The following is a 25,535-nucleotide window of genomic DNA, read 5'->3' as shown; positions in this document are numbered from 1 at the left end:
CAGGGCGGCGGCTCGAGGGCTGGGCGCCGCCCCCGCGGCTGGGCCCGGGGAGGTGGGAACTGCTGGAGTGCCCAGTGGCTTCTCAGTCCCCCTGCCCTCCCTGGCGGCGTGGGTCGGTGCAGATGTAAAATGCGGGATGGGCTTGGGTGTAGTTCCCGGTTGTGGTGCCTAAGCCTGCAAGTAGAAACTGGGCTCACCGTGCAGCCCACACGGAGGTGCCTGTAATCCCAGCACTCAGGAAGCAGGCAGGGGATCTGCTCTTTCCTTGTTCTCTTTCCTTCTGCTGCCTGTGCTTAGCTTTTTGGCTTTTTTTTTTTTTTTCCCCACTCACTTGAACCACACATCTGCTTCTGGCTTTTTACTGGTTGGAGAAGAAAGTCTTAGGACCTTCTCTGTCCTGGCTGATTTCAAAGCATGATATACTCGGATCTCCACCTCCTGATTAGCTAGAATTACAAGTGTGAGCACCTCAAACAGAAACAAAACAAAACAACAAAAACCTCCGGATTGGGAGTTTGGCCTAGTGGTAGAGCGCTTGCCTCCTATGCACGAAGAGGGGGTTTAATTCCTCGGTTCCACATACATAGGAAAAGCCGGAAGTGGTGCTGTGGCTCTAGTAGAGGACTAGCCTTGAGGAAAGCCCAAGGACAGCGTTCAGGCCCTGAGTTCAGTCCCCAGGACGGGCAAAAACAAACAAATGTGATTTGGATAAAGTGGTAAAGGCTAGGAAGAGGAAAAACAGGTCTAGGTAGCACCGATTGGGGGTAGATTGCACTGGAAATTTTTCGATCCATATGAACAAATGAGGACTGAAACAAACAGCCTTCTGGACAGAGAATGGCACATGCTAAGTCCCTGTAGCCACAACACCATTGGATTAAAGATGTACTAAAGACTTGTGTTTGGAATGCAATGAACCAGGTAGATCTGAGGCCAAGGGAAGTAATAATAATAATAATATATATATAATTTTATATATATATATTTTTTTTTTTTTGCGGGGGGGAAGCAGGAAGTTGTAGATGTAGCTCAAGGTAGAACATGCCCCTAGCAGGTCAGGAGTCCCTAGGTTTGGTTCCCAGTCTAGGGGGCAGGAATGGGGAAAGGGAGACAAATTTCCAAGTAAGGTGTGAATAGCTTTCAGAGGTAGTGTTATTAACAATTGCTCTGTGGAGTGGGCAGGGTCAGGCATGCCTATGATCTTAGCAACTCTTGGGAATCTGAGGCAAAAGACTGAGAATGTGAGGCTAGCTTAGGATAAGTACAGACTGTGTTAAAATAGTAAGTAAATAAAGCCAGGCACTGGTGGCTCAGACCTGTAATACTAGCTACTCAGTAGGCTGAGATCTGAAGATCTTGCTTTGAAGCCAGACAGAGTAGAAAAATCCCAGTGAGACTAAAAAACTGAAAATGGCAGCTCTGTGGCTCAAAGTGGTAGGGCACAAGCCTTGAGCAAAAGAGCTCAGGGATAGGGCCGAGGCCCTGAGTTCAAGCCCCACAATCAACGTAAAAATAAATATTAATTAAACAGGCAAGCCAGGCGCCAAGGGCTCCTGCCTGTAATCCTAGCTACTTTGGAGACTGGGATCTAAGGATCACTGTTCCAATCCACCTCAGGCAGGAAAAGTTTGTGAAACTCTTATCACTTAAAATGCCCAAAAGCTGGAGTGGAGCTGTGACTCAACTGGCAGGGCAGTAGCCTTGAGCAAAAATGCTCAGGGACAGCGCATCCTTGCCCTGAGTTGAAGCCCCAGGATCAGAAAATAAATACAGGGGCCAGGAGCTCAGCCTAGTGATAGAGTACTTGCCTAGCATATACAAAGCCCTGGGTTCGATTCCTTGGTACCACATATACAGAAAAATCTGGAAGTGATGCTGTGGCTTAAGAGATATACCACTAGCCTTGAGAAAGTTTAAAACTGATGTTCAGGCTCTGAGTTAATATATGCGGCTAGATTGGGGATTTAGAGCTAGCCAAGGAAAAAAAGTCCAAGACCTTTTCTTTTGTCAGTCGTGGGGCTTGAACTCTGGGCCTAGGTGCTGTTCCTGAGCTCTTTCAGCTCAAGGCTACCGCCCCACCCCTTGAACCACAGCACCATTTCTGGTTTTCTAGTGATTAATTGGAGATGAGTCTCAAGGGCTTTAGTCCTCTGGCTGACTTTGAACTGTGATCCTCAGATCTCAGCCTCCTGAGTAGCTAAGATTACAGGCATGAGCCACCACACCCAGCTGAAAGTCCAAAACTTTATCACTAATCCAATGGGCCAATAAAATGCTGGACTGGAGGTGTGGCTCAAGTCATAGGGCATCAAAGGTGAGTACGAGTTCAAGCCCCAGTACATACACACACACACACACCAGATTAATCATGTTTGGTGGAAAGGAAATTGGGTCCCAGAGTGGCAATGCCACTTCACATGTCCTCCATCAATCAGAATGTCTGAGAGCTGCCTATCCTAATACCCAACCCTCAGCTTACTACTGCAGCCAGCGGGCAGCCTGGAGTAGTTGTTAGTCCCATCCAATCAAGAGACTCAGAACCCAGGTGTCAGTGGCTCACAACTGTAATACCATTTATTCAGAAGGTTGAGATCTGAGGCTCAAAGTTCAAAGGCAGCCCAGATATGAAAGCCAGTGAAACTGTATTATCTCTAACCACAAAAGTCTGAAGTGGAGCTGTGGCTCTAGTGGTCGAGCACTATGCCTAAAGCACAAAAGCTCAGGGACAGTGTCCAGGCCCAGAGTTCAAATCCTAAGGCCAAGAGTTAGAAAAAAAAGAAGAGGAGACGAGAGAGAGAGAGAGAGAGAGAGAGAGAGAGAGAGAGAGAGAGAGAGAGAGAGAGAGAGAGAGAGAGGTAAAGTGTTCTCACCATCCCAACAGAGCTCAGGCCAAGGAAAAAGCACATGTGTAAGTAATGTATGAAGTAAGGTTGCCACCTTGTGGTGAAGATCAGCAAAGCAGGTCAATTTCCAGGCCAGTGAGAGAAGTTGCGGGGGGGGGGGGGGGGGGGGGGGGGGGGGGGGGGGGGGGGGGGAAGGGAGGGGAAAGGGCGGGACAATGCCAGACAGATCACACCAGCACACTCACAGATGTTTCTAATACTTTTATTGGTTATCTACAGACCTGTGGCCCAGATTGACAGGCTCCAGAAAGGGGGTCAGCTAGTTACCAGACCCCTAGGTGATGGAGAAGGAAGCTTTATCCTAATCTTCCAGTTCTTCTTCAGACTATGGGAGGTCAAGGGCCCAGGGTCTGCCCTCTTCTGGACCAGCACAGGATATCCAGGCGGGATGCAAGAATAGAAGCTCACTACAGGTTTGCCAGTTTAGTTGTGTTTGGAGAAGTATTCCTTGCTGTCTTCCACACTGGGCTTGATGGTATCACTGCCGGGCTTCCAGCCAGCTGGACAGACTGAAAGACACAAGGACACACATGACAGGCAATAGCCTTAGAGCCAAAGTCAGAGGACAAGGGCAGAACAGGGCGAGGGTGCAGAATACACTTTGAAAAACCCTTTCATGTCCACCAGCACTTATTTTCTTTCTTTTCTCCCCATTGTTTTCTCCAGACATGGTCTCATTTTGTCACTAAGGCTGACCCCCAAACTGGGATCCTTGTTCTTCTACCTCCTGAGAGCTGAGATTACAAGCACGCACCACCACACCATGTTATCAACAGGAGCTTCTACTTGATGCTTTTCTCCTTTGTCCAGTTTTGTTTTTAAATACATTGTAACGCCTTCTCTCGTTCATTCCCAGCTGAAGGAAAGGTAGTCAGATTAGGCTGGGGCCTAGCACATGTGAGGCTTTAGGAAACACTGGGGGGAAAAAAAGTTACTCTGCTCTTACATTTTCAAGCCCCAGACACAATCTGTCGTTCATGGGGCTTGAACTCTGAGCCTGGACTGTCTCTTCCGCTCCAGGCTAGTGCTCTACCACTTGAGCCACACCGTTGCACAGACTTTCTTACTGAGCTGACTTTGAACCATGATCCTCAGATGTCAGCCTCCTGAGTAGCCGGGATTACAGGCGTGAGCCACCCGGCAGTGTCCTAGCTTTGTACGTGGGTACCCGTGTCCTCTAGGACGGACACTTCGTGTAGCTAAGGGCCTTCCTGAACCACGGAAGTGCTTCTAATATCCCTGGCACTCGAGCAGGACGGCAGGCAGCCGCCCATCCATCCACTTGATTGACAGGCGGCGGAGGTGGGGCTCGCCCGAGTGGGCACGCATGCGCAGAACGGCTCACCTTCGCCGTGCTCGTCTGTGAACTGGAAGGCCTGGACCAGACGCAGAGCCTCTTCCACCGAGCGCCCCACGGGCAGGTCATTGACGGTGATCTGACGGAGCACACCTTTGCCGTCGATGATGAAGAGGCCCCTGAAGACACGAGGCAGGGTTCGTGGTGGGGAGCCTGGGAAGGAGAGCACAGCCCCCCCCCCCCCCCCCCCCCCGTGCTCGTCCATCCTGGCCATCCCAGCCCACTCACGGTACCTGTAGGCGATGCCTTCGTCACTCTTCAGCACGCCGTAATTAAGGGACAAGCTTCTCGTCACATCAGCAAGCAGGGGGATGTTGAGCGGGCCCAAGCCCCCCTCTTTCCGGGGGGTGTTGATCCTGAGGGCGGAGAGACAGGGTCGGGCTGGGAGCGTGGCCTAGTGGTAGAGTGCCTGCCTAGCATGCATGAAGACCCGGGTTCGAGTCCTCCCTAGCACCAACATAGAAAAAAAAAGCCAGAAGTGGAGCTGTGGCTCAAGTGGTAGAGCTCTTGCCTTGAGAAAACTCAAGGACAGTGCTCAGGCCCTGAGCTCAAGGCCCCATGACTGGCAAAAAAGAAAAAGAGAGAGAGACAGGGCTGGGTAACTTCAAAAAGCCAGACCTAGCACAGTGGGTCTCTGTGTGATAAGGGCTGCAGTGTGGGTGCTGGAGGCCAGAGATAATGGGACCAAGAGCAGCCTCCAGAACCCCACCCACCCACCCCGCCCTGGGCGTTGGGGGCCAGGCAGCTCCGACGCCCTTCTCCCCAGCATCAAGCAGCCTGTGTGAATAATCCCAGCCTCCCCTAACCTCCATCCTAAAAAATTAAGTTGACACCTTCATGAATTAAAAAAGCAAAGGGAGTCCTGTCTCCCGAGAGCGCAGGGAGATAGAACATCTCCCACTCCAGGGAGATGCAACTGGTTGCCAAATCCTAATTACTGTCATCATGGATGAGCCAGGGTGTCATTGTTTCCATTCTTCTCGGATGTGGAGACAGAAAGGCACCGGGCTCAGCCCTGCGGGGTGGGATGGAAGACGCCCATCCCGCGCATACCAGGCCAGGTGGGTGAACTGCGAGTCCACCGAGACGCCCAGCACCTCGCAGCCCAGCTTCCGGAAGTCCTCGGCGTGCTCGCTGAAGGCGATGATCTCCGTGGGGCACACGAAGGTGAAGTCCAGCGGGTAGAAGAAGAGGACCACGTACTTCCCTGAGAACCGATGCACAAGTCAGGGCCCCGCCCTCGGCTGCCCCCCCCCCCCCCGGCCGGACCCTCCCCCCCCCGGGCCCATCCCTCACCTCGGTAATCCGAAAGCTTGACCTCCTTAAAGGCGCCATCCACCACGGCGGTGGCCGTGAAGTCCGGGGCGGGCTTTCCGATGAACGCGTTGCCGGAGGCCATGGCTGAAAGCGAGGACCGCCCCCCCCCCGTCTCCGGTCAGAGCGCGCGGGGGCCGGGGAGAGGAGACCCTTTGTCCGCCCTTCCCAAGGTCACGCAGCGGGGCGGCGGAGAGGGCGGCCGCGTCCCCCCCCCTCCCGCGCCCCGGCCGGCCTCGGGCCCGCAGGCCGCGGGGGACCCGCCCCCCTCGCCGGAGCCGGGTGGCGCCGGCGCCCGGGGCCGCCAGGCTCCGCCGTAGCGAGCGGGCCGGAGCGCACGGCTGCAAGATCCCCCCCCCCCCCCCGTTTCGAGGAAGAAGGAAATGGCGAGAAGCGCAGGGATGGCGGGGGCGGCCGGGACCCGGCGATCGGGCCTGCACTTCCAGACTCCGGCCTCGGTTTCCCCCGCGAGGACAAAGGCGGGCCACCATGGCGGATGGAAAACAAAGGGCGGCCCGTCAGGAGATCTGCAAAGCGCAGAAATGCAGCGCGCGGGGGCCCCACGCGTGGGTGCAGCTCGGGGCTCGGCATACCTGCGTGGACCAGGTGTGGACACGCGGACGAGCGGCGAGGGCCCAGCGGGGAGTGCTCAGCGCCGGCGCGCCCGGGCGCCGCCAGCCCTTTATACCCGGCCGGGACCACGCCGTGCGCGGGGAGGGGGGGCGGGGGCGGGGCGGACGAGTCCACCGCGCCGGCGGGGGCGGGGCGAAGCGGCTCGCCTGCGTCGTGGCGCCTGCGCGCGGCCCCGCTGCGCGGGAGGGGGCGCGGGGAGAGGCTCAGGTCCCGGATCCATGCATGAACCTGCGGGGTGGGGGCGGGGGCGACGGGGGGGCACCGCTGACCCGGCGGGGTCCCCGAGCGCACTGGGGGGCGGTTGGAAGCCGGCATGGCCCGGAGCCTGCCGGCCCAGTGGCTACCATTTCTGATGATCCTAACGCTGGTGTCCCCTGCCCAAGTTTCCACTGACTACCAGTACTTCGGCCAGCAGGGGACAGGTGACACTTGGGAGCTGCTAGGGCAGCAACAACGAAAGGGTAAATGCAGGTGACAGGATGGGGCGGGGGTGTGATGACGCCCACGGGTACCCCTAGGCCTCTTCCTTGGCCAATTTGTCTACAAGCAGCTCCTCCTTGTCCCCCTGCCCTCTCCACTCCGGTCTGCGCACCGCAGGCGTTCCCTAGGGCTGGTTCCTGATCTCCTAGGTTGTTTTCTCTCTGTTACTTGTAACACAGATGCCTGCAAGCAGCGACTGGGGTCAGGAGAAGGAAATAAGCAAGGAAGTAGGAATCCCATAAACTCCTTGGGGGCTTGCGGGGAATTAGGTGCTAGTTAAGAGTAGAGGCCAAGAGTGGGGTGGCTAAACTTGAAAAGTCAGATAAAGGTGTGGCTGAAGAAGACCAGCTGGAAAGACAAGCAAAAAAAAAAACCCTGAAGCAAAGACTTAGGTGTGAGGCCCTGGACGTTAACCCTCACTTCTGGAAGAAGAAGAAGAAAAAAGTTAGCTGCTTTTAATAATCATCGTAATTATTTTTGTTTCTACATGCTAGCGAAACCCCAGGGGCTTTAAGTGCCTTTATTACACCAATTAAGTCATTTAATTTATCACCTGTCAGCTCTGCTGGTCAGGTGGCACTGTGCCAGCTGTGTAGGTCCATGAAGACAGGAGTCAACTTAAAGATGGCATATGCTAAGGAAGGCCATACTCTCGCCTGGGCAGGCTGGCATAGATTAGAGGTGTCAGATGGCTGTCCCTCTGGGTTGCACAGCAGCTGTGTGAACTTGTGTCAAGGTTCTCACCTTTCCCCATCTGGGAGTTTTGCAAAGTAAGTAGATGGCAATTATGATCTGCTGTTTGTCCACATCATTATCTTGGTCCTTTTCTGGAAAGGGGGGATGGGGGGGTACATTCTTCCTCTGGAGGGGGTCTTCAGCTCTGCCCTCTGGGGTCTTCACCTCTAGAATCAGAAGAGTTGATCCTGGGTCCGTGGGGAAAGTGGCGCTGTTTCTGCGGTCTGGGCCTACAGGAGCGGGACAGGGACGTGGTAGGGAAGTCATCCAACCCTGTGTTCATGAACCCCGAGGACCTGGTCCAGGTGAGGTCTTGCCGGCCACAGGATTGTTCATCTTGCAAACCAATGGATTGCAAGGAGAGCCCCTAAACCTGGGTGAGTGAGCTACCAGCACCAAGCACGGATTAGGAGGAAGGGCCAGGGTTGTGGGCCTGGCTGAGAGACAAGTCGGGAGGGGGAGGGGGGAGAACTAGGGTGCTAAGCCTGAATGAAGCTAGAGGCTAGTGGGGGAGGGGGCATCTGAGTCAGCAGAGGAGGCCTCCGGATGTCCAGGGAGAAAGAAAGAACTGAAAGACTGGGGGGAGGGGTGGCATGTGGAGACCAAGCAAAGGGAGATGGATGAGCTGGAGCTGGAACTGGCAGGACAGGACTCTCTTCCCCCCCATTGAAGCACAGGGAAAAGACAGCTCTAAAAGGGTCTTGGGAAGAGGTAGCAGAAGGGTTGGAGAGAGGGGGTGAGAGAGGGGACTTTAAAGTTAGGTGAAACGAGCCTGCTTGGTGGGTGGGGGGACCCACATTTCCACAGGGGTAAGGGAGACTTGCCTTGACGAAAGATAAGATAGCAGAGATGAAGGGGACAGGGAGGATCAGAGGAAGGTAGGAAGTTTGGGGGTAGGGGTTCCCAGTGGAATCTGCGGATACAAGGAGCTGTGTAAGGGCAGAGATGGGAGTACAAGCCTGAATGGCAGGCAGGAGACACGTGTTCTGAAGCCTCGAAAAGAGTGGGCTTCATCCCAGTTTCCCCTTTACTTCCCCTCTCTTGACTAGCCTTGGGAGACTTAGCCCCAGAGACTCGGGGGCGGGGCTTTCCAAACGACCCCGCCCTCCCTAGCCTGCAAACCACACCCACAGCAGTCGCCTCCAAGAACTACAATTCCCAGGAGGCCTCACGGCAACGACCACGACGTCGGCCTCAGCCGCGTGGACGCCGGCGCCGCCGAGCGCGTTGGGGGCGTGTCCCGCGCGCTGATTGGTCGGAATCCAGCCTTGCTTCCGGACCCGCGGAAAACGCGCGCTGGGGTCTACGCCTGCTGGTTTCGATCCCGCAGCTGGTGGAGGCGGCCGAGGCGACATGGATCTCCGGGAGCTGGAGCGGGACAATACGGGCCGCTGTCGCCTGAACTCGGCCGTGCCCGCCGTGTGCCGACAGGAGCCCTGCGTCCTGGGAGTCGACGAAGCGGGCCGGGGCCCCGTGCTGGGTGCGGCCCCATGGTCGGGGCGGGAGAAGGGGGCGCGGGGCCACAAGGCAGGCGGGGTTCAGGGGTTCGCTGGCAGCACTCCCTTTCTTTATCCCACTTCTTGAAAAATGACACCCGTTTCTTGCCCAGGCCCCATGGTGTATGCCATCTGCTATTGCCCCCTGTCCCGCCTGGCAGATCTCGAGGCCCTGAAGGTCGCAGGTGAGCCCCGCGTGGACACCTGGGCGTGGGGGATGCGAGAGAAATGGAGGGAAAGAGTGCAAAGCTGAGGAAGTGGCGCGGTGGCTCAGGTGGTAGAACGCTAGCCTTGAGCTAAAGCGCTCATGGTCAGCTCCCAGGCCCAGAGTTCAAGGCCCCCCTCCCCTTTTTTTTTTCTCCAACCCTCTTGCCAGACTCAAAGACCCTGTCGGAGAACGAGCGAGAAAGGCTCTTTGCCAAAATGGAGGAGGACAGGGACTTTGTGGGCTGGGCTCTGGACGTGCTGTCTCCAAACCTCATCTCTACCAGCATGCTTGGGCGGTGAGGGGGCTGGGGGGGGGGGAGTCTCTGGAAAGGGGCTGGGGAGAGGACGGGCATGCAACATGGGCTAGCTGGGCTCTGTGGCTCCAGTGGGATTCACTAAATGCTGTTCCTCGCTGCAGGGTTAAATACAATCTGAATTCTCTGTCCCATGATACTGCTGCTGGGTTGATCCAGTACGCCTTGGACCAGGGTGTGAACGTTGCACAGGTGAGTTGACTATCGGATGGACTGAAGAAAGAAGAAAAAGGAGTGAAAGGAAGGACGGAAAAGAAATGCAGCAGTCAAGGGCTGGGAGTTTGGCCTAGTGGTAGAGTGCTCGCCTAGCATACATGAAGACCCTGGTTTGATTTCTCCGTACCACATATATAGAAAAAAGCCGGAATAGTGCTGTGGCTCAAGTGGTAAAGCTCTAGCCTTGAGAAAATTTCCAAGGACAGTGCTCAGGCTCTGAATTCAAGCCCCAGGACTGGCACCTGTGCTCATGCTGGTAGTCCTAGCTACTCAGGAGACTGAAATCTGACAATCTTGGTTCAAAGGCAGCCAGTGAGGCTCCTTCTGCAAGATTTTTTTTTTTGCTGGTCTTGGGACTTGAACTCAGGGCCTGGGTGCTGTTCTTGACTTTTTTCTCAAGGCTAGCACTCTGCCAGTTGAATCACCTCTTCACTTTTGCCTATTTTTTTGTATGTGGTACTGAGGAATCAAATCAGGGTCTTCTTGAATGCTAGGCAAGCATTCTACCACTAGGCCAAACTCCCGGCCCCCCATCCTCATTTTTTAATTGGAGATAAGAGCGTCAGCCTCCCCAGAGCTGGGATGCTAGGTGTGTGCCATCCCCTTGGGGCTTCCCTCTGCCTGTCCCTAAAGATCCTGAACAAATCCCACATCTGTCCATCTTCCCAAAGCCTTTGTCCTAGCCCAACCCTCCCCACTTCTCAACCTGGAGCCCTGCCCAGCTTCCTCCACAGTCCTCCCCCACCTTCAGCCCCCTCTGTTTCACTCCACTCTCTGGGCAACAGACGGGCTTGGAGAAATGTAAATCTTGACATTTAATTTTATGATCATAGTGCAAATTAAATCAGGAAAATTCACAGTCTGAGTGGGGAGAAGGAAATTAAGTGATGTGGGAAATCGGCATCACATTGGAGCTGTCAGAGGCGAGGAACAGGTGGTTTTGAGAGCATTTGACTGAGAATTATAAATGAAATGGAAATGGAGCAGGGGTGGTTGAAACCCAGGCCTGGAGTGCAGAGCTGCTGGAGCAGACAAACAAGAGTCCTGCAAGGGAATTAAGACCTAAGCTTTGGGAACGGGGTGGGGGAGTCAGATGGTTAGCTCTTCCTATGAAAATACATGTGATCGCTGAAAGTGGTGTGGCTGTACTTAACCCCTGGCAGCTCCTGGCATCACTGCTGTAGTCTGAGTCAAGGGTCCTCCCTCCTGCAGCTGCATCATCTGATGTTCTGCCTCAGGGCCTTTACACTGGCATGCCTTTTTTGTTTATAAACAGTGGGACCAGCCAGGCACTCATGGAATCCTAGTTACTCAGGAAGCTGACATCTGGGTTCAAAGCAAGTCCAGGCAGAAAAATCAGACTTTTATCTTCAATTAACCAGCAAAAAGCCAGAAATGGAACTGTGGCTCAAGTGGTAGAGTGCTTAGACCCTGAATTCAAACCCCAATCTGGCACCCATGTACACACACACCCACACACAAAAGGAAAAAGAGGAAGGAAGAGAAGCAAATTGTGGGTAGTGGGGGCAGCAGGTGCAGAGACTCAGAGGCTGTGTCCTCTTGTGCGGTTGTTTTCCGGCTGTTTGTTGAGTGAATCCTTCTGTCACGTTGGCAGGTGTTCGTGGACACAGTGGGGATGCCAGAAACATACCAGGCACGGCTGCAGCAACGTTTCCCTGGAATTGAAGTGACAGTCAAGGCCAAGGCCGATGCCCTTTACCCAGTGGTCAGCGCTGCAAGTATCTGTGCCAAGGTCTGACCCCGCTGGCTGACCATGGCCAGCTCCCAGCATCCCCTGGGGCAGGTCAAGCTCCCGTGGCGGAAGGAGCCTCCAACTTCCGTCCTGCCTGCAGGTGGCTCGAGACCAGGCTGTGAAGAACTGGCAGTTTCTAGAAGATTTGGAAGACTTGGATACGGACTATGGCTCAGGCTACCCCAATGGTGAGAGGATTGCTGTGAGGCTTGATGGAAGTAAGAGGGCTGTGTCAGCCTTCAGAGCGTCTGTTTTATGTTTGCCTGGGTCTGGCTATGTAGCTTAAGCTGGCCTTGAAGTCAAGATCCTCCTGCCTCAGCTTCTCCCAAAGGCTGGGATTCAGGCGTGTACTGCCATTTTTGCCGCCGCCGCCGCCTTTTAATTGCTACGGCCTGTTGCAAGGCAGCAGAAGCCCTGTCCCAGGCTGGATACCTCAGATGGTGGCCACACAGCCTGAGTGTGACACCAGGATTCCTGCCCATCCCCGTCTCGCTGTTGTCTCCTACTCCTTTGTCTCAGGGTGAGGAGCTGATACCCAAAGTTCCTCTGTAGGTTCTGGGAAAAATGAGGCAGGGGGCGTGGTCTCCATGGGAATCTCAGCGTAAGCATGGATCTATGGAGACCACACCCCCCTCATCTTTCCCTGAACTTCACACGCATACAAAGTGACACCAGGTGTGGTACCCACACTTGTAACCTATCATCACTAAGGAGACTGAGGCAGGAGGATTGGGAGATGAAGTCCAGCCCAGGTACATACAGAGACCTTTTGTCAAATAAGAAAATAACAGCAAAATACGGTGAAGACCCAACAGCTGGGTTTAAGGAATCCTCTGGCTCTTCTGACTCTCAAGGGCAGGCCTGTGATTGGGTGACTGGTCTTGTGTATGCTGGGAGCTATCTCCCCAGCATTTGGCCATGCACAGAATGGGAAGGAGGGGATCCTGCCAGTGTCAAGGATCTGGGGCAGAAAGCTGAGTGTCAAAAAGCTTGGCTGTTAGCTGAAAGCTCAGGAGCTGGCACTGTGCTTCCCCCTCCCCCCTGGTCCCTGCCTCCAGACCCCAAGACGAAAGCCTGGCTGAGGAAGCACATAGAGCCTGTGTTCGGCTTCCCTCAGTTTGTCCGGTTCAGTTGGCGCACGGCACAGACCATCCTGGAGAAAGAGGCTGAGGGGGTGACATGGTGAGTGTCCAGACTGTCGAGGAGAGGGAGGAAGCCCGCCCTTACAGGTGTCACTGACCTGCCCTACAGCCACTGTTGTCCTTCCGTTCTGCAGGGAGGACTCAGAAGCCGAGGCTCAGGGAGGATCAGGAAAGATCACATCCTATTTCCTGCAGGAGGAACCCCGAAACCACCCCCATGGGCCCCACCGGTACTTCCAGGACCGGGGCCTGGAAGCAGCCACCACCCTCTAGAAGCCAGCACTGAGTTATGGGTCGGGGGGAAAGTCACCCGGTTGTGATTAAAGGTGTTTGTGAAGAAGCAAGTGGAATGTGGATTGGAATCTAGCTTGTTGCATTGGGTCCTGGCTTAGACTAATGGGGGTGGCTTTTTTTTTTTTTTTTTTTTGCCAGTCTTGGGCTTGAACTCAGGGCCTGAGCACTGTCCTTGGGCTTTCTCAAGGCTAGAGCTCTACCACTTGAGCCACAGCACCACTTCAGCGGCTGTCCCAGCAGACCGCCGCCACAGGCCAATCACCATTCCCTCCCTCATGTAGCCTTAGCTCTGAGGAAGGGTGAGATTTTAGGATTGTACTTTGAAGACAACCTTGCAAAAAAAATTCCATGAGACTCTCATCTCCAATTAACCAGAAAAAAAAAAAAAAAAAAGGAAGTGGAGCTGTGGCTGTGGTAGAGTGCAAGCCTTGAGCAGAAAAATCCAGTATGCAAGCTCCTGAGTTCAGTTCCAGTACTAGCAGAAAAAAAAAGCAACAAAAATAAAAGGCGCTAAGCCCAGTCAACATAAATATAGCTAGCTTTGGAGCTGTTTGTTACAGAGTGGTGACAGATACAGTAACAACTTCAATGAACATTTACACCTAACAATAGTTTTTGGTTGTTGTTGTTGGGTTTTTTTAGTTACATTTTGACTCCCTGCCCAGCCTGGAATCCTGTTCTGGATCTCTATAATAAGGTTTTTGGTTGCAGTGTGTAACAAGAAAAAGATACATAGGTTTGTAACATCGTTGGAGCCAGGTTTGGGCTGAAATATAGAGAGTAGCAAGAAACATGAGGAAGCAGGAAGTGGCAGGAAGCTTGCTTGTTATTCCCTAGTGTATCCCTCCCCCCCCCCTAGGGTGGACCTCATCGAGTTCAGTGGAAAACAAGGGGCATCCGTCCACTCCTTTTGCCCTGTTGAGCAGAACCAAAAGGGACTAGGCCATTGGGGGAAGAGGGTGTCAGTTGTGGGGCTTGAACTTAGGGCTTGGGCACTGTTCCTACGCTCTTTTTAGTTCAAGGCTAGCAACTCTACCAGTTTGAGACACCTACCACTTCCGGTTTTCTGGTGGGTTATTGGCGTCTCACACACTTTCCTGCCTGATTGGCTTGGAACTGCAACCCTCAGATCTCAACCTAGGACTGCAGATGGGAGCCAAGAGTGCCCTGCTGCTTTTTTTTTTTTTTTTTTTTTTTAATATATATAGGTAGCCAAAGCTGAGGTTCTTGTGCATGGGATCAGGATATTAAGAGTGTAATATTTGACCAGGGGCTGCAATGTTTGACCAGGGGCTGCTGGCTCAGGCCTGTAATCATTGCAACTCAGGAGGCTGAGATCTGAGCCTCACACTTAAAAGTCAGCTTGGGTAGGAAAATCCTGGAGACTCTTCTCTCCAATGAACCACCAGAAAATCAAGTGGCCCCTTGGCTCCAAGTGCTAAAAGTGTTATCCTTGAACAGTGCTCAGGCCTGAATTTAAGCCCTAGGACCAGCATGCACACACACATACACACACACAAGTCATGTTCAAAGCTAGCTGCCAGTGGCACACTCCTCGCTACTTAGACAGTTGAGATCTGAGGATCCAAATTCAAATATCACCTGGACAGGAAAGTCCATGAGATACCTCCAATTAGCCAGCGAAAAGCTGACAGTAGAGCTGTGGCTCAAGTGGTAGGGTGCCAGCCTCTAGTGAAAAAACTAAGAAACAAGCTCCCAGACCCTGAGTTCAAGCCCCAGTACTGCCTGGCACACTCTGTCCACAACTGAAACTCCAGCCTTGGCTAGGATATTTTCTTGGGAGGAGAGGGGGGAAATGGAATTATATGAAACATGGGTTCTGCTTGGTCCGGAGAGGAAGCCATGGATTGGGTTGTGTTCTAGAGACAGGAACGCCCTGTGACCTCTCTTCTGGCTTCCTGCCCCCATCTCTTGACCCTGGGTACTGGACCCTCCTGGTTGAGGGCCCTCCATCATCCGTTCACGCTCCACTGCTGCTTAGTTGCTGACTCTTGGCTCTGATGATTGGAGACAGACATCTGGCAAGTCATCCCAACATGGTCCCCAGAAGGCAGCCACTTTTTTTGTGCACTCCAATTGGTGACTTTATTTTTTTTGGGGGGGGCGGGGGTGAATAAGTGACAGTTGGTTAATGTTTCAGATAACCTGGAGAGAGGCCCTTCTCTAGTTTTCTCCAGGAGCGCAGGCAGGACTCTGGAAGCTAGAGGATGGGATGTAGGGGCCTGGCGGAGCCGTGGGGGGTGGGGGAGGAGGGAGCCGGCCTGGGGACTGGGGGAGCCATTGGGGGTGGGGGGAGCCCTCGGGGCCCAGCCCGGGGCCTGGGGGAGCCGCGCGGCCTCCGCTGACGGCGGGTGCCCGCTAGGGGGCGCCGCCGCCGCCGCCGCCGCCGCTGCCGCTGCCGCTGCCGCTGCCGGGGGCCTCGGGAAGCCAGGCTCGAGGGCGCCGTCCCCGGATTTGCCTTCTGGGCCTGGGACGCACCGACAAGGGGATGTTGAGGCAACGGCGGGAGCCCGGAGCCGCCACGGGGAAGATGTGACCCAGCACTGAGCGACACAGATCCATCCCGTCCACGAAGGTCTAGGGAGAAGGGCGAGGCTGGGGCTCCAGTGGGCGGAGCCAAGGTCGAAGGGGCGGAGCCAGCGGGTGTTGGGCGGGGCTGGTGTCAGGGCTGAGCCCACCGAGGGCAGAGCTGAGCCCGCTGGCTCTTGAGAACAATGCGCATGTCCCAAAATGCAGTCTAGGCTAAGAAGGGTGTGAAGGGGGTTGAGTGGGGGGCCAGCCTGGCTACAAAGTGAGACTGTCTTTAAAAAGAGAAGGGTGGGGCCGCGAATTTGGCCTTGTGATAGAGTGCTTGCCTAGCATGCATGAAGACCTGGGTTCGATTCCTCAGTGCAACACAGTTAGAAAAAGCTCAAATGGCTCAAGTGGTAGAGCTCAAGAGAAAGAAGAGCTGGAGAATGTGGCCTAGTGGTAGAGTGCTTGCCTAGCATGCATGAAGCCCTGGGGTTGGATTCCTCAGTACCACATACATAGAAAAAGCTGAAAGTGGCACTGTGGCTCCAGTGATAGAGTGCTAGCCCTGAGCAAAAGAAGCTCAGGGAGAGTGCCCAGGCCCTAGGACTGGCTCCCTGAATAATAATAACGCCAATTTCTCACCCTCTGCTCCACCCTTACCTACCTGCCCGTAGGTAGGGCAGCCAGGTTGGCAGGTCCTATGTTCTGAGGGTGGCAGCCAAGTGGAGCCACAGGTGAGATCAGCTTGGCATGTAGTGAACCTGGGGGCCATAGTGGAGTGAAAATGGGTGAAGCATCACAACCAGGCCCTAGTTACATCCCCCTTCCCCAAGTCTCCACCATCCTTCCCAGCCAGCCCTGTCTGAGGTGCACCACCAGACCCAGTCCTCATATCTTTCCCCTTCCCTTCGTGGACTGTCACTTAGCTGTTTCGAGTGCTAGGCATTAGAACCCAATCCCGTGGGATGCTAAGCAGAAAATCTATGGGTGACTTTATGTAGTTGGCCATGTCCCCCCCATCCTTCCCCTCAGTTTTTCCCACTCAAGATGCATCCTTGCCCATTTCACCTCTGCAGACCTCAGACTACCTCGTCCGGGTCAGGCCCTCACATTTCCTGCCTTTCTAGCTCATGTCTAGAATATTAGCCACTCAGGAGGCTGAGATCTGAGGATCACAATTCCTATTCAGGAAAGTGTGTAAGACTCTTAAATCTCCAGTGAACCATCAAAAAGACAGAAGTGGTGCTGTGGCTCAAGGGGTAGAGCACAAGCCTTGGGCAAAAAAGCTCAGAGACAGCACTCAGGCTGTGCGTTCAAGCCACAGGACCAGCACAAAACAGACACTTAGAAGACTGAGAGTTGAAGATTACAGTTCAAAACCAGCCCATGCCGAGAAGACCAACAGACGCTTATCTCAAATTAACCAACAAAATGATGGCCTAGAGGCATGGCTCAGGTAGTAGAGCACCAGTCATGAGTGGAAAAGTCAAGCCAGAGAGAGTGCAAGGTCCTGAAATGAAGCCTATAGAGTAGCACAACAACAACAACATTTCCAGGACCATCAGAAGTCAGGCCCCCAAATTACTATCTAAAAACTTAAGGAGTCTCCACCCTGGGCCTCTTCCCCCCTCCCCCCCCCCCCCCCCCCCCCCCCCCCCCCGCTTGTAGGTACTAGGTCTCAGGTCTTCACCCTATGGGAGGCAGGCCACGCCCCTTCAGAGACCAACCTGAAACCCCGCCCTCCGCCCCACCCGCCCCGCCCCACCTCCTACCAGTCCTGGCAGAGCTGGGCACAGAGGGGCTGGACCTGGTGAACCCGCAGCAGCAGCAGGAGGAGGAATCGGTTGCTGAGAGCACGTTGGAGATGTCCCAGAAAGGATTCACATCTGGACAGGGGGTGAGGCAGGACCAGATGTGTCAGAATCCGTGGGAGTGGGGGCGGAGGAGGGTCTGGCCATGCGTCAGGCAACCACAGTGGGACTATAAGGAGGGAGCCCTAGGGGCGTGAGGTACCCACCCAGTGCTGGGCGCCCCGCAGTGCTCAGGGTCGGCTATATCTGGTGTGTCCATCTCTGGGGAACAGCAAGCTCCTGGCAGCAGAGGTGCCTGCGAGTTATCTTGTATCGGCAAGTAAGGTTGAGAGGCCCCTGAAGGGAGACCACAATTACACGGCTTTCTCAAGATGTTAAAATAAAAATAAAAATAACCCCTTTAGGTTCAATTGTTTCTCTTAGGATGCAAATGTATCTTCTAGTATAAGAATCATGAGGCAGGGTCGGGAGTGTGGCCTACTGGTAGAGTGCTTGCCGAGCATGCACTCCTACTAGCTATAATGGGAATAATAATAATAAAAATAACAGGGGCTTGGTATCACTGGTTCATGCCTTTAATCCTAGCTAAGTCAAGAGGCTCAGATCTGAGGATTACAGTTCAAAGCCAATCCAGGCAGGAAAGCCTGTGAGACTCTTTATTTCTAATTAACAACCAGACAACCAGGAGTGGTAGTCAAGAGGCTAAGATCTGAGGATCCTCTTTCTTTTCTTTCTTTCTTTTGCCAGACCTATGGCTTGAAGTCAGGGCCTGATCACTGTCCTTGGTTTTTCTCAAGGCTAGAGCTCTACCACTTGAGCCACAGCACCATTTCCAGCTTTTTTCTATGTATGTGGTACCAAGGAATCGAACTCGGGTTTCTGTGCATGCTAGGCAAGCACTCTACCACTAGGCCAAGCTCCTGGCCCCTGAGGATCCCATTTCAAAGCCAACTTGAACAGAAAAACTGCTGTGGTGCAAGTGGTAAAGCACCTGCCTGACATTTGGGTGACCCTGAATTCAAGTCTGGATGTCACACAGAAGTGCTCATGTCTAATCTGCACAACACTTCTATGACGTTAGTCTTCTTTGAACCCTTTTGCTACGGCCCACATGAAGCCCAGAGAAATTCCTTCATGTGTCCAGGATCACACAGCTCTGGAGTGGCAGATTTGGGCTTTGGACTCAGGCCAGTTGAAAGCTGGACCACAGTATCTGCTAGGGCTACTTCCACCCCATGTCCAATCTCAGGGAAATCCTAAGTCTGGTTCCGGTTCCAGTTGGAGGACCCTGGGTGTCAGGGGCTGGGCAAGGTTAGGGTGCTCACCTGCCAGATGCAGCTGGCCTGTGCCCAGATGGGCTGCCAGCCCAGAGTGCCCCCCAGACCTAGCTGGGAGGGGGCGGCTCGCTCCACAGGCCCCCAGTAAAATCCACACCACCATCAGTCGCAGGGCCCAGACTAAGGTGCTGGGTTCAGTGTGATGACCATGTGCCATGTCTGCCGGAGATAAAAGTCAGGTGCGATGGAGTGGAACCCTCCGTTTCTTTCCCAGAGGTCAGGTGGCACCCTTGGATGTCCACCCCAAACAGAAGATGGGCAGTTAAGGTGTGACCATGTGACTTCTCAAGCTCAGGGAGTCTGCTTGTGCTCAGGCCCTGCCAGGGGCAGAAGTCCCTCCCAACATACCGAGACCCCTTCGGCCCACCTGTCAGGACCCAGCACTACCCCTCCTTGACCCACCCCAAATCCAGCTCTCTCCCTCTCCTCTCCCTCTCTCTTCTATGCTGGCCCTCTGACCCTCCATCACCCCCTCAGTCCTCCAGGGTCACCCTAGTTCTTCCAGTCCCCTCTCCAGTCCTCCACTAAGTCCTCCGTGTCTTCTGCCCAGCCTCCCCCCTCCCACTCTACAGCCTTTCACGGTCACCTTCTCCTAGCTCTCAATCGGCTTAGGCGCGGCCATCCAGGGCTGGGCCTTCAGAACCAGGTGTGATAACGCTGGGATTCTGCTGCTGGGGTCTAAAGGGTTCTGTGCAGAAGTCTAGGATGTACCTGTCTAGTCTCTTCCCATCCCGGTTCCACCCCCTACCCCTCACCTGTTCACTGGACTGGTGTCTAAGGACTGCGAGACACCTAGAGATCCAATGCAGAAAACAGTGGCTGCGGGAGGGGCGTGGCTTGTGCGAGGGGCGTGGCCCTGGCGGCCACGCCCCGGCGCCGGCTGACCACCTGGGAATGGTGGGTTTCTCCACGTGCCTGTCCTTTTGTTGAACTTGTGATGAGAGACTGACAGACACAGAGGTGGGCAGAGAGACAAAGAGAGTCAGAGAGGAGGCGGGGGCTGAGTGGCCAAGGCCACAGCACCACTTCGAGCTTTTCTGAGTAGCTTATTGAAGTCGCATGGACTTTCCTGCTTGGGAAGCTGGCTTCAAGCCATGCTTCTCAGCCTCCTGAGTAGCTAGGATTACAGGCACGAGGCACTGGCACCTAGATTTTCTTTTCTTTTTGTCTGTTTCTTTCCCAGATTCCCAAATGCTACCTCACAGGTGTTCAATCCACTTGGAAGGAGTGAGTAAATCCGTAGACGCTGCCCACCCGTCTCTCTAGACCAGGGTACTCGTGAGACAGACCTACCCGGGCCCTCAGCACCTCACCCTCACCCGGGTCCTCTCAACTTTACCCCAGCCTGGGATTTCAGCACCATGGACAGGAGCGCCCGAGTCCAGCACCACGGCGAGTTCCTTCAGCTCGGGTGCAAAGTCTAGGCGGGTGGGGCAGAGGCGAATGCCCACAAGAGACCACCAGCAGGACGCCACCATGAGCACCAACAGACGTGAAGAGGCCCGGGCGGGGAGATGGCAGACACAGGAGCCCAGATGGCGAGGCTCCGGGGTCCCAGGCCCCCCGGGGTCCCGGCACCTGCAGTAGCGCGGGTCTCCCAGCAGGGGCCGCTCGCGCCCCGGCGCCGCGCCCTGCGGGAGCTCCGTGGGGAGGGGGCGTGGCCTACGGTGTCCCCAGGGCCACCACGGGGGGGTGGGGGTGGGGACGGCTCAGACAGGCTCCGGTCCGGCCGGGGGGTGGTGGTGGTGAAAATCTCCGGCGCTGCCTCCCCCGCCCCCTCCCCTTTACCCCAGCACCCAGCTAATCGCTCTTACAAATACAGCCTGAGCTGGCCTGGGCTTTAATCCTGACCTCCAGGGAGGGTTCGCTGAGGGGGGCTGGGGGTTCCCCGAGGACAGGGGCAGGGGATCTAGGCACGGGAATGTCTTCCTGGGGTCTCTTCTCCTGGGATGGGTCTCCTCCATGCAAATGTGTCTCTGTCAGAACCTATCCCCTTGGGACGGTGACAAGTGTCCTGGTGATGAATGGATGGGGACAATTTCCAGCAGAGAAGATGGCTTTGGTGTGTGTGTGTGTGGAGGGGGGGTTTCTCAACCGAGAGGGGGGCTCTGCCTTCCCAGCATGATGTCACCTACAGAAGTGTTTCTCCGCGGGATTGGGGGGGCACTGAGAAGGTGGGAGAAGTGAGTAATAGAATGTCACCTCTCAGAGTCTGTCTCGGGGTCTGCCAGGGTGGACGGCCGGCTGCGGCGTGGAGGGAGCTCCCCCACCCCGGGGGGGGCGACAGCGAGGCTGGGGGACAGCTCTGCCGATGTGCCAGCCACGTGGCCTCCTGTGGGGCGCTCCTCGAGTCTTTGTGTGGGGCCTGCCCCTTGGGGCGTCTCTCTTTTAGGGTGTCTCGTAGCCTGGTTCTCTGGGGCGGGCGGGGGGGGGGGAATCTGGAGGCTCCACCCCTGTTCCCGCCCCCTGTCCTTCCCTCCAGTGCAGGCAGTGTGTGGCCGGGCTCCCGCGCCCCGGACGCGCTGACGGCGGGGCCCCGCCCCGCTTCGCCCCGCCCCGGCCCCCCTCCCGCCGCCGCTCCCTCCCCCCTCTCCACCCCGACCCCCTCCCCCCGCCGCCGCCGCCGCCGCCGCCCTCCCCGGGGTCGGAGCCGCCGCCGCCGCCGCCGCCGCCATGGACGATTCAGGCCTGATCCGCCGCCGGAGGCTGCAGGTCGGTGGCCGCCGGGGCCTGGACCGGAGGAAAGGGTCGGCGCCCTGGGGCGGGGTCGGGCGGCAGGCGGGAAAACTTGCGCCGGGGTCGGTCAGGGCGCCCCCCACCCGGGCCCCGCAGGGGGAGGCGCCCCCTGCGGCGGACGCGGGGTCCCGGCGCGCCGGCGACCCCGCCCCTCGGGCCTCGCCGCGGAGAGGCGGCGGCTGGGGTGCCGCCGGGAGCCGGAGGGGCGCCCGTCCGGACGCGGGGGGCGGCGGGCGGGGAGCCGGGCGAGGGGCGCCGAGCGAAGTTATTGCCCCAGGGCTCCCGCCCCTCGGGGCCCAGGCGCCGCCGTGGCCGTAAACATGTTTGCGCGGCAGCCTCGCCCCTCACCACCCCGCCGCCCCGCTCCCGGCTAGGGGACCCCGCACCCCAGCCCGGCGTCCTCCAGGCACCCGCGGGGCCACCCGGCCCGTCCCCGCCGCTCGCGGCAGCTTGGCCCCCGGCGGTGTTGCGCTCCACCCCGGCGGCGCGCGCGCTCCCGCACACACCCGCCCCGCGCCCGCCCTCCGTCCGCAAGTCCGGCCCAGCTTGCAGGTGGGCGGGAGCGATTTTTAGCTCCTCGCGGTCTTCGGAGCTTGCGGGGTCGCCGGGCTGCGCAGGCGCAGGAGGCCGAGGGTACGCGGCCCCGAGAGGGTCGCCCGGGGCCGTCTCGAGCCGTGGGGTGGGCGCCCCGGGGCTGGGAGGGGCCTTCTGCGCGTGGCTGCGGCCCGCAGGTCTAGGGGTTTGTTGTGGAGAGTTGATGGTGACCGAGCCTGGTCCCCAGGTCAGCCTCGGAGGGGAAGCTGAGCGCATGCTTGGCGCGCCCCACACCCGCGGGTCTGCGCGGGGCCTGGCTCTCCGGAGCCTCCTCGACGGTCAGCCCCCTCCTGGGGGCTCCGGAATTTGTATTAGGCCAAGTCCGGATCCATGCCGATAGCCTCGAACTCGGACTTGGGGGCTTGCGGGTCTCGAGTCTTCCCCAGCCCATCAGCCCCAAGGCGGGAGACCCGAGGAGCTGGCCGGTGGGTGCAAAGCAGCTCCAAACGAAGGACAGGAGACAGGTGGGCTTTGCAGATGTCCAAAGGCCAGTGGCAGAGTCAGTTTGCATGGTCTCGGGGTGCTCTCCCCCTCCCCAGGCCGGGATGGGCGAAGGGACTCCGAGAAACCTCCAGGCCCCAGCCTGTGTGCCAGCCTGCGCCGCCAGGCCTGGCCGGGTCTGCGCCGTCGGGCCAGGGAAAGGGGGCGGGGCCTGCCGGGGCCGTGTCCCCGCCCTCCCAGCCGACACCGGCTCCTATTGGCTCCGAGCCACGCGGGACTCCAGGCTCCCGCTCCAAGACCACGCCCCCAACCCAGTTGCCATCCAATTCACCCCCCGGCCAGCAGCGGGGCCCGGGACCCCTACCCGGGAGCCGGCCCTCCACCTCCTCCCTTCTGGCGGGGTTAACCGCCCCGATGCCAGGGTGCGCCGGCACAGACTCCTCGAAGGAGCTGGGCGTCCCCGTGCGCTCCCCTGGGCGGAGCTGGAGTGTCCAATCCTGGCGACGCAGCCCTAGTTTATGTCCTTCTTCGACTCCACTGTGTTTGAGGACGCTAGCAGATAAAGCTCGGTGGCCAGTTTTCTTTGGGTGATAAAAAAAAAAAAATCCTGCCTTTGAATGAAAGAGAACATCCTCGCTTTTACCTTCCAAGATCCACTAGGCAAGGGTCTGGGAGCCCTGGGCACCGTGGCCAGAAAATCCAGGTCTTGATTTTGCTTGGACCATTGCGGGACTCCCAGAATCCAGGGAGGGACTCATTCACCCCAGTTCTGCAAAGACAGAAGCAAAACGTGGTCTGGATTACTGCTCGCCTCTGCTTAAGGGTTGTTGTTTTTTTTAATTGCTCTGAAAGACAAAAGCTCTTTTGACCATGCCCTTTGATTCATCTCTCCTTTGTACATGGAAGTGAGAGGACCCTTTGGACTGTCTTGGGGTGACAGAGAGCACATCTGTGTATTCATAAGAACTCCTGTTCATAGGGTTCTAATATTTCTTTTCTTTTTAAAATTTTTGTTGGTCGTGGGGCTTGGACTGTGGGCCTGGGCGCTGTCCCTAAGCTCTTCAACTCAAGGCTACCACCCTACCCCTTGAACCACAGCGGCACTTCTGGTTTTCTAAAGGTTAATTGGAGATAATAGTCTCTCAGTCTTTAGTGCCTGGGCTAGCTTTGAACTGCAACCCTCAGATCTCAGCCTTCTGGGTAGCTAGGATTACAGGCAGGAACCACTGCACCCCACTAGGATTGTAATATTTCCTAAGCACATATCACTGCTAGACACCATGCTATGACAATGACATTTTGGAAGCTCACTTGCTAAGGTCATAAAAAGGAAAAGTGAGCCAAGTTCTGATGGCTCAAGTCTGTAATCCTGGCTACTCAGGTGGCTGAAATCTGAGGATTAGAGTAGGAAGTCACAAGGGGCAGGTAAGTTTGCAAGATTCTTATCTCCAGTGAACCACCAAAAGGCTGAAAATGGAGTTGTGGCTCAAAGTAGTAGAGCACTAGGCGTGAGCAAAAGAACTCAAGGACAATACCGAGACCCTGAGTTTACGCTCCAGGACTGGTGCACGCACACACACACACACACATGCACCCACAAAGAAAAACAGATTTTTTTTTTTGAGACAGTGACTCTATCCAGGCTGGCCTCAAACTCAGTCCTCCTATTCTGCCTCCTAAGTACTGGGAATACAGGAGTGTACTACCATACCTAGCTAAAAAAAATTTGAATTCAAGCTTTGTCTTTTTAGAGATCTTAGAACTGATTTAGAGCAAATTAGAGTCCCCTCCAGTGACTTTAACGAACTTTTTCCAATCCTCCCTTCTGTGGCATCTCCATCCTCACTTCTGGGCTCAGGAAAGTATCAGGACTCCAACTTTTGATCTCTGCAGTGATTTTTCTGAGTGTCTGGAAAATAGAACAAGATGTTCTTCAAAGATGGACACATAAACAGCCAGTTATCCAGAGAAGATCACTTGTCCACCACAGGGTTCCAATTTCAAATCTGCTCTGAGCCACATCTGTCACCCCTAACTGTCCACCTGGCTGGGAGCGGGGTAGGATTACTGCAATGTGAAGCTGTGCATCTTCCTTCCTTCCTTCATACTTGAGTGGACTAAGCCGATTCCTTGCTCAGTGCATTTATGCTTACAGAAGGCCCTCTCTTTCTAGAATATTCTCTATAGATTCTCCCATGGCTGATTCTTGCCTGTCAGCAACTCACAAAGGTATCTCTCCAGAGACAACCCCTTTGTCTGCTTTGTCCTTGTCCCAGCCAGCATCGATGGTGCCATTTTGTCTAGTTTCATTCGGAAGAGTTATGCTCTTAAATGATCTCTTTCACTGCTTTTTTTTGGTTGTTGTTGTTTTTTGTGGGTCATGGGGCTTGAACTCAGCCTGGGCGCTGTCCCTGAGTTCTTCAGCTCAAGGCTACGGCTCTACCCTTGAGCCAAGCCCCACTTCCCATTTTCTAGGGGTTAATTGGAGATGAGAGTCTCAGGTTCTTCTGTGCCCGGGCTGGCTTTGAACCTTGATCCTCAGATCTCAGCCTCCTGAGTAGCTAGGATGACAGGTGTGAGCCACCAAGCCTGGCTGTCTCTCTTACTTCTGCATCCTTCTTATTACTTAAGTGTCTGCTTGTCCGTTCATTTTGGCTCTTTTAAGTGTTGTTTTGAGTCGCATGTGTGTGTGTGTGTGTGTGTGTGTGTGTGTGTGTGTGTGTGTGCCAGTACTGGGGCCTTGGGCACTCCATTTCTTTTTTTTTCTCTCAAAGCTGGTGCTCTACCACTTAAGCCACACTTCCAGCATTTTTGCTGGAGCTAAGTGTCTCCCAGAGTTTTCTGATTGAGCTGGATTTGAACCTGGATCTTCAGACCTTAGACTCGTGAGTAGCTAGCCCACGGTGCCTTGTTTAGGGCATGGTCTTTTTAGTTTTGAGATAAGGGTCTGGCTGTGTTGCCTTGTCTCAAACGCAACAATCCTCCTCTGCAGCTTCTTGAGTGGCTGGTATTGCAGTGTATGTCTCTGTGCGTAGCTGTGCCAGTCCCCAAATGACAGTGTGTGGCATTCAATAATTATTCAAGAAAGTATTCTTCTCTCTTTTGTGTTATGTCAATGGGCCTGGAGGTGCCAGTAGAACATCCCTTCATGGAGGTGTCTGTGTACTCTGATTCCTGGGGGTCAGGCAGGGAGCACAGTCTCCCCGCAGGGGCCTCGGCACTCAGTGCGTGGGCAGT

General features: G+C 55.6%; 4 protein-coding genes across 5 annotated transcripts; 2 read left to right on the top strand and 2 right to left on the bottom strand.

The window, feature by feature from the left end:
- Positions 1-3,089: 3,089 nt before the first annotated feature.
- On the bottom strand, positions 3,090-6,279 carry Prdx2 (peroxiredoxin 2). The gene is made up of 6 exons (XM_090337620.1): positions 6,168-6,279; positions 5,557-5,661; positions 5,314-5,467; positions 4,494-4,616; positions 4,249-4,379; positions 3,090-3,412 (listed from the first exon to the last, which is right to left on the bottom strand). Exons 2-6 carry the CDS (start codon positions 5,657-5,659, stop codon positions 3,327-3,329), a joined length of 597 nt encoding a protein of 198 aa, XP_090193746.1. The 5' UTR covers positions 5,660-5,661; positions 6,168-6,279; the 3' UTR covers positions 3,090-3,326.
- Positions 6,280-6,476: 197 nt separating this feature from the next.
- Positions 6,477-9,093, top strand: Thsd8 (thrombospondin type 1 domain containing 8). 2 transcript variants are annotated; one of them, XM_090337671.1, is made up of 3 exons: positions 6,477-6,668; positions 7,594-7,799; positions 9,032-9,093. In XM_090337671.1, exons 1-2 carry the CDS (start codon positions 6,521-6,523, stop codon positions 7,791-7,793), a joined length of 348 nt encoding a protein of 115 aa, XP_090193797.1. In that variant the 5' UTR covers positions 6,477-6,520; the 3' UTR covers positions 7,794-7,799; positions 9,032-9,093. The 2 variants fall into 2 exon arrangements, with proteins under 2 accessions (XP_090193797.1, XP_090193794.1); XM_090337668.1 differs by lacking the exon at positions 9,032-9,093 and adding an exon at positions 8,472-8,560.
- Rnaseh2a (ribonuclease H2 subunit A) lies at positions 8,776-12,894 on the top strand. Its single transcript, XM_090337548.1, has 8 exons — positions 8,776-8,902; positions 9,032-9,103; positions 9,295-9,421; positions 9,544-9,631; positions 11,271-11,408; positions 11,509-11,596; positions 12,467-12,590; positions 12,685-12,894. The coding sequence occupies exons 1-8, from the start codon at positions 8,776-8,778 to the stop codon at positions 12,821-12,823; spliced, it is 903 nt and encodes a 300-aa protein (XP_090193674.1). The 3' UTR covers positions 12,824-12,894.
- A 2,329-nt stretch (positions 12,895-15,223) lies between these two features.
- On the bottom strand, positions 15,224-18,684 carry Rtbdn (retbindin). Its single transcript, XM_090347047.1, has 5 exons — positions 18,516-18,684; positions 17,397-17,451; positions 17,152-17,265; positions 16,044-16,140; positions 15,224-15,442 (listed from the first exon to the last, which is right to left on the bottom strand). Exons 1-5 carry the CDS (start codon positions 18,682-18,684, stop codon positions 15,224-15,226), a joined length of 654 nt encoding a protein of 217 aa, XP_090203173.1.
- Between the last annotated feature and the right edge of the window lie 6,851 nt (positions 18,685-25,535).

The sequence above is a fragment of the Megascapheus bottae genome, chromosome 1 (assembly GCF_031878675.1).
Source record: "Megascapheus bottae isolate mThoBot1 chromosome 1, mThoBot2.hap1, whole genome shotgun sequence".
Taxonomy (NCBI): Eukaryota; Metazoa; Chordata; class Mammalia; order Rodentia; family Geomyidae; genus Megascapheus; species Megascapheus bottae.
Note: the sequence above shows the minus strand (reverse complement) of the source record. Positions and strands in the feature narration are given on the sequence as shown.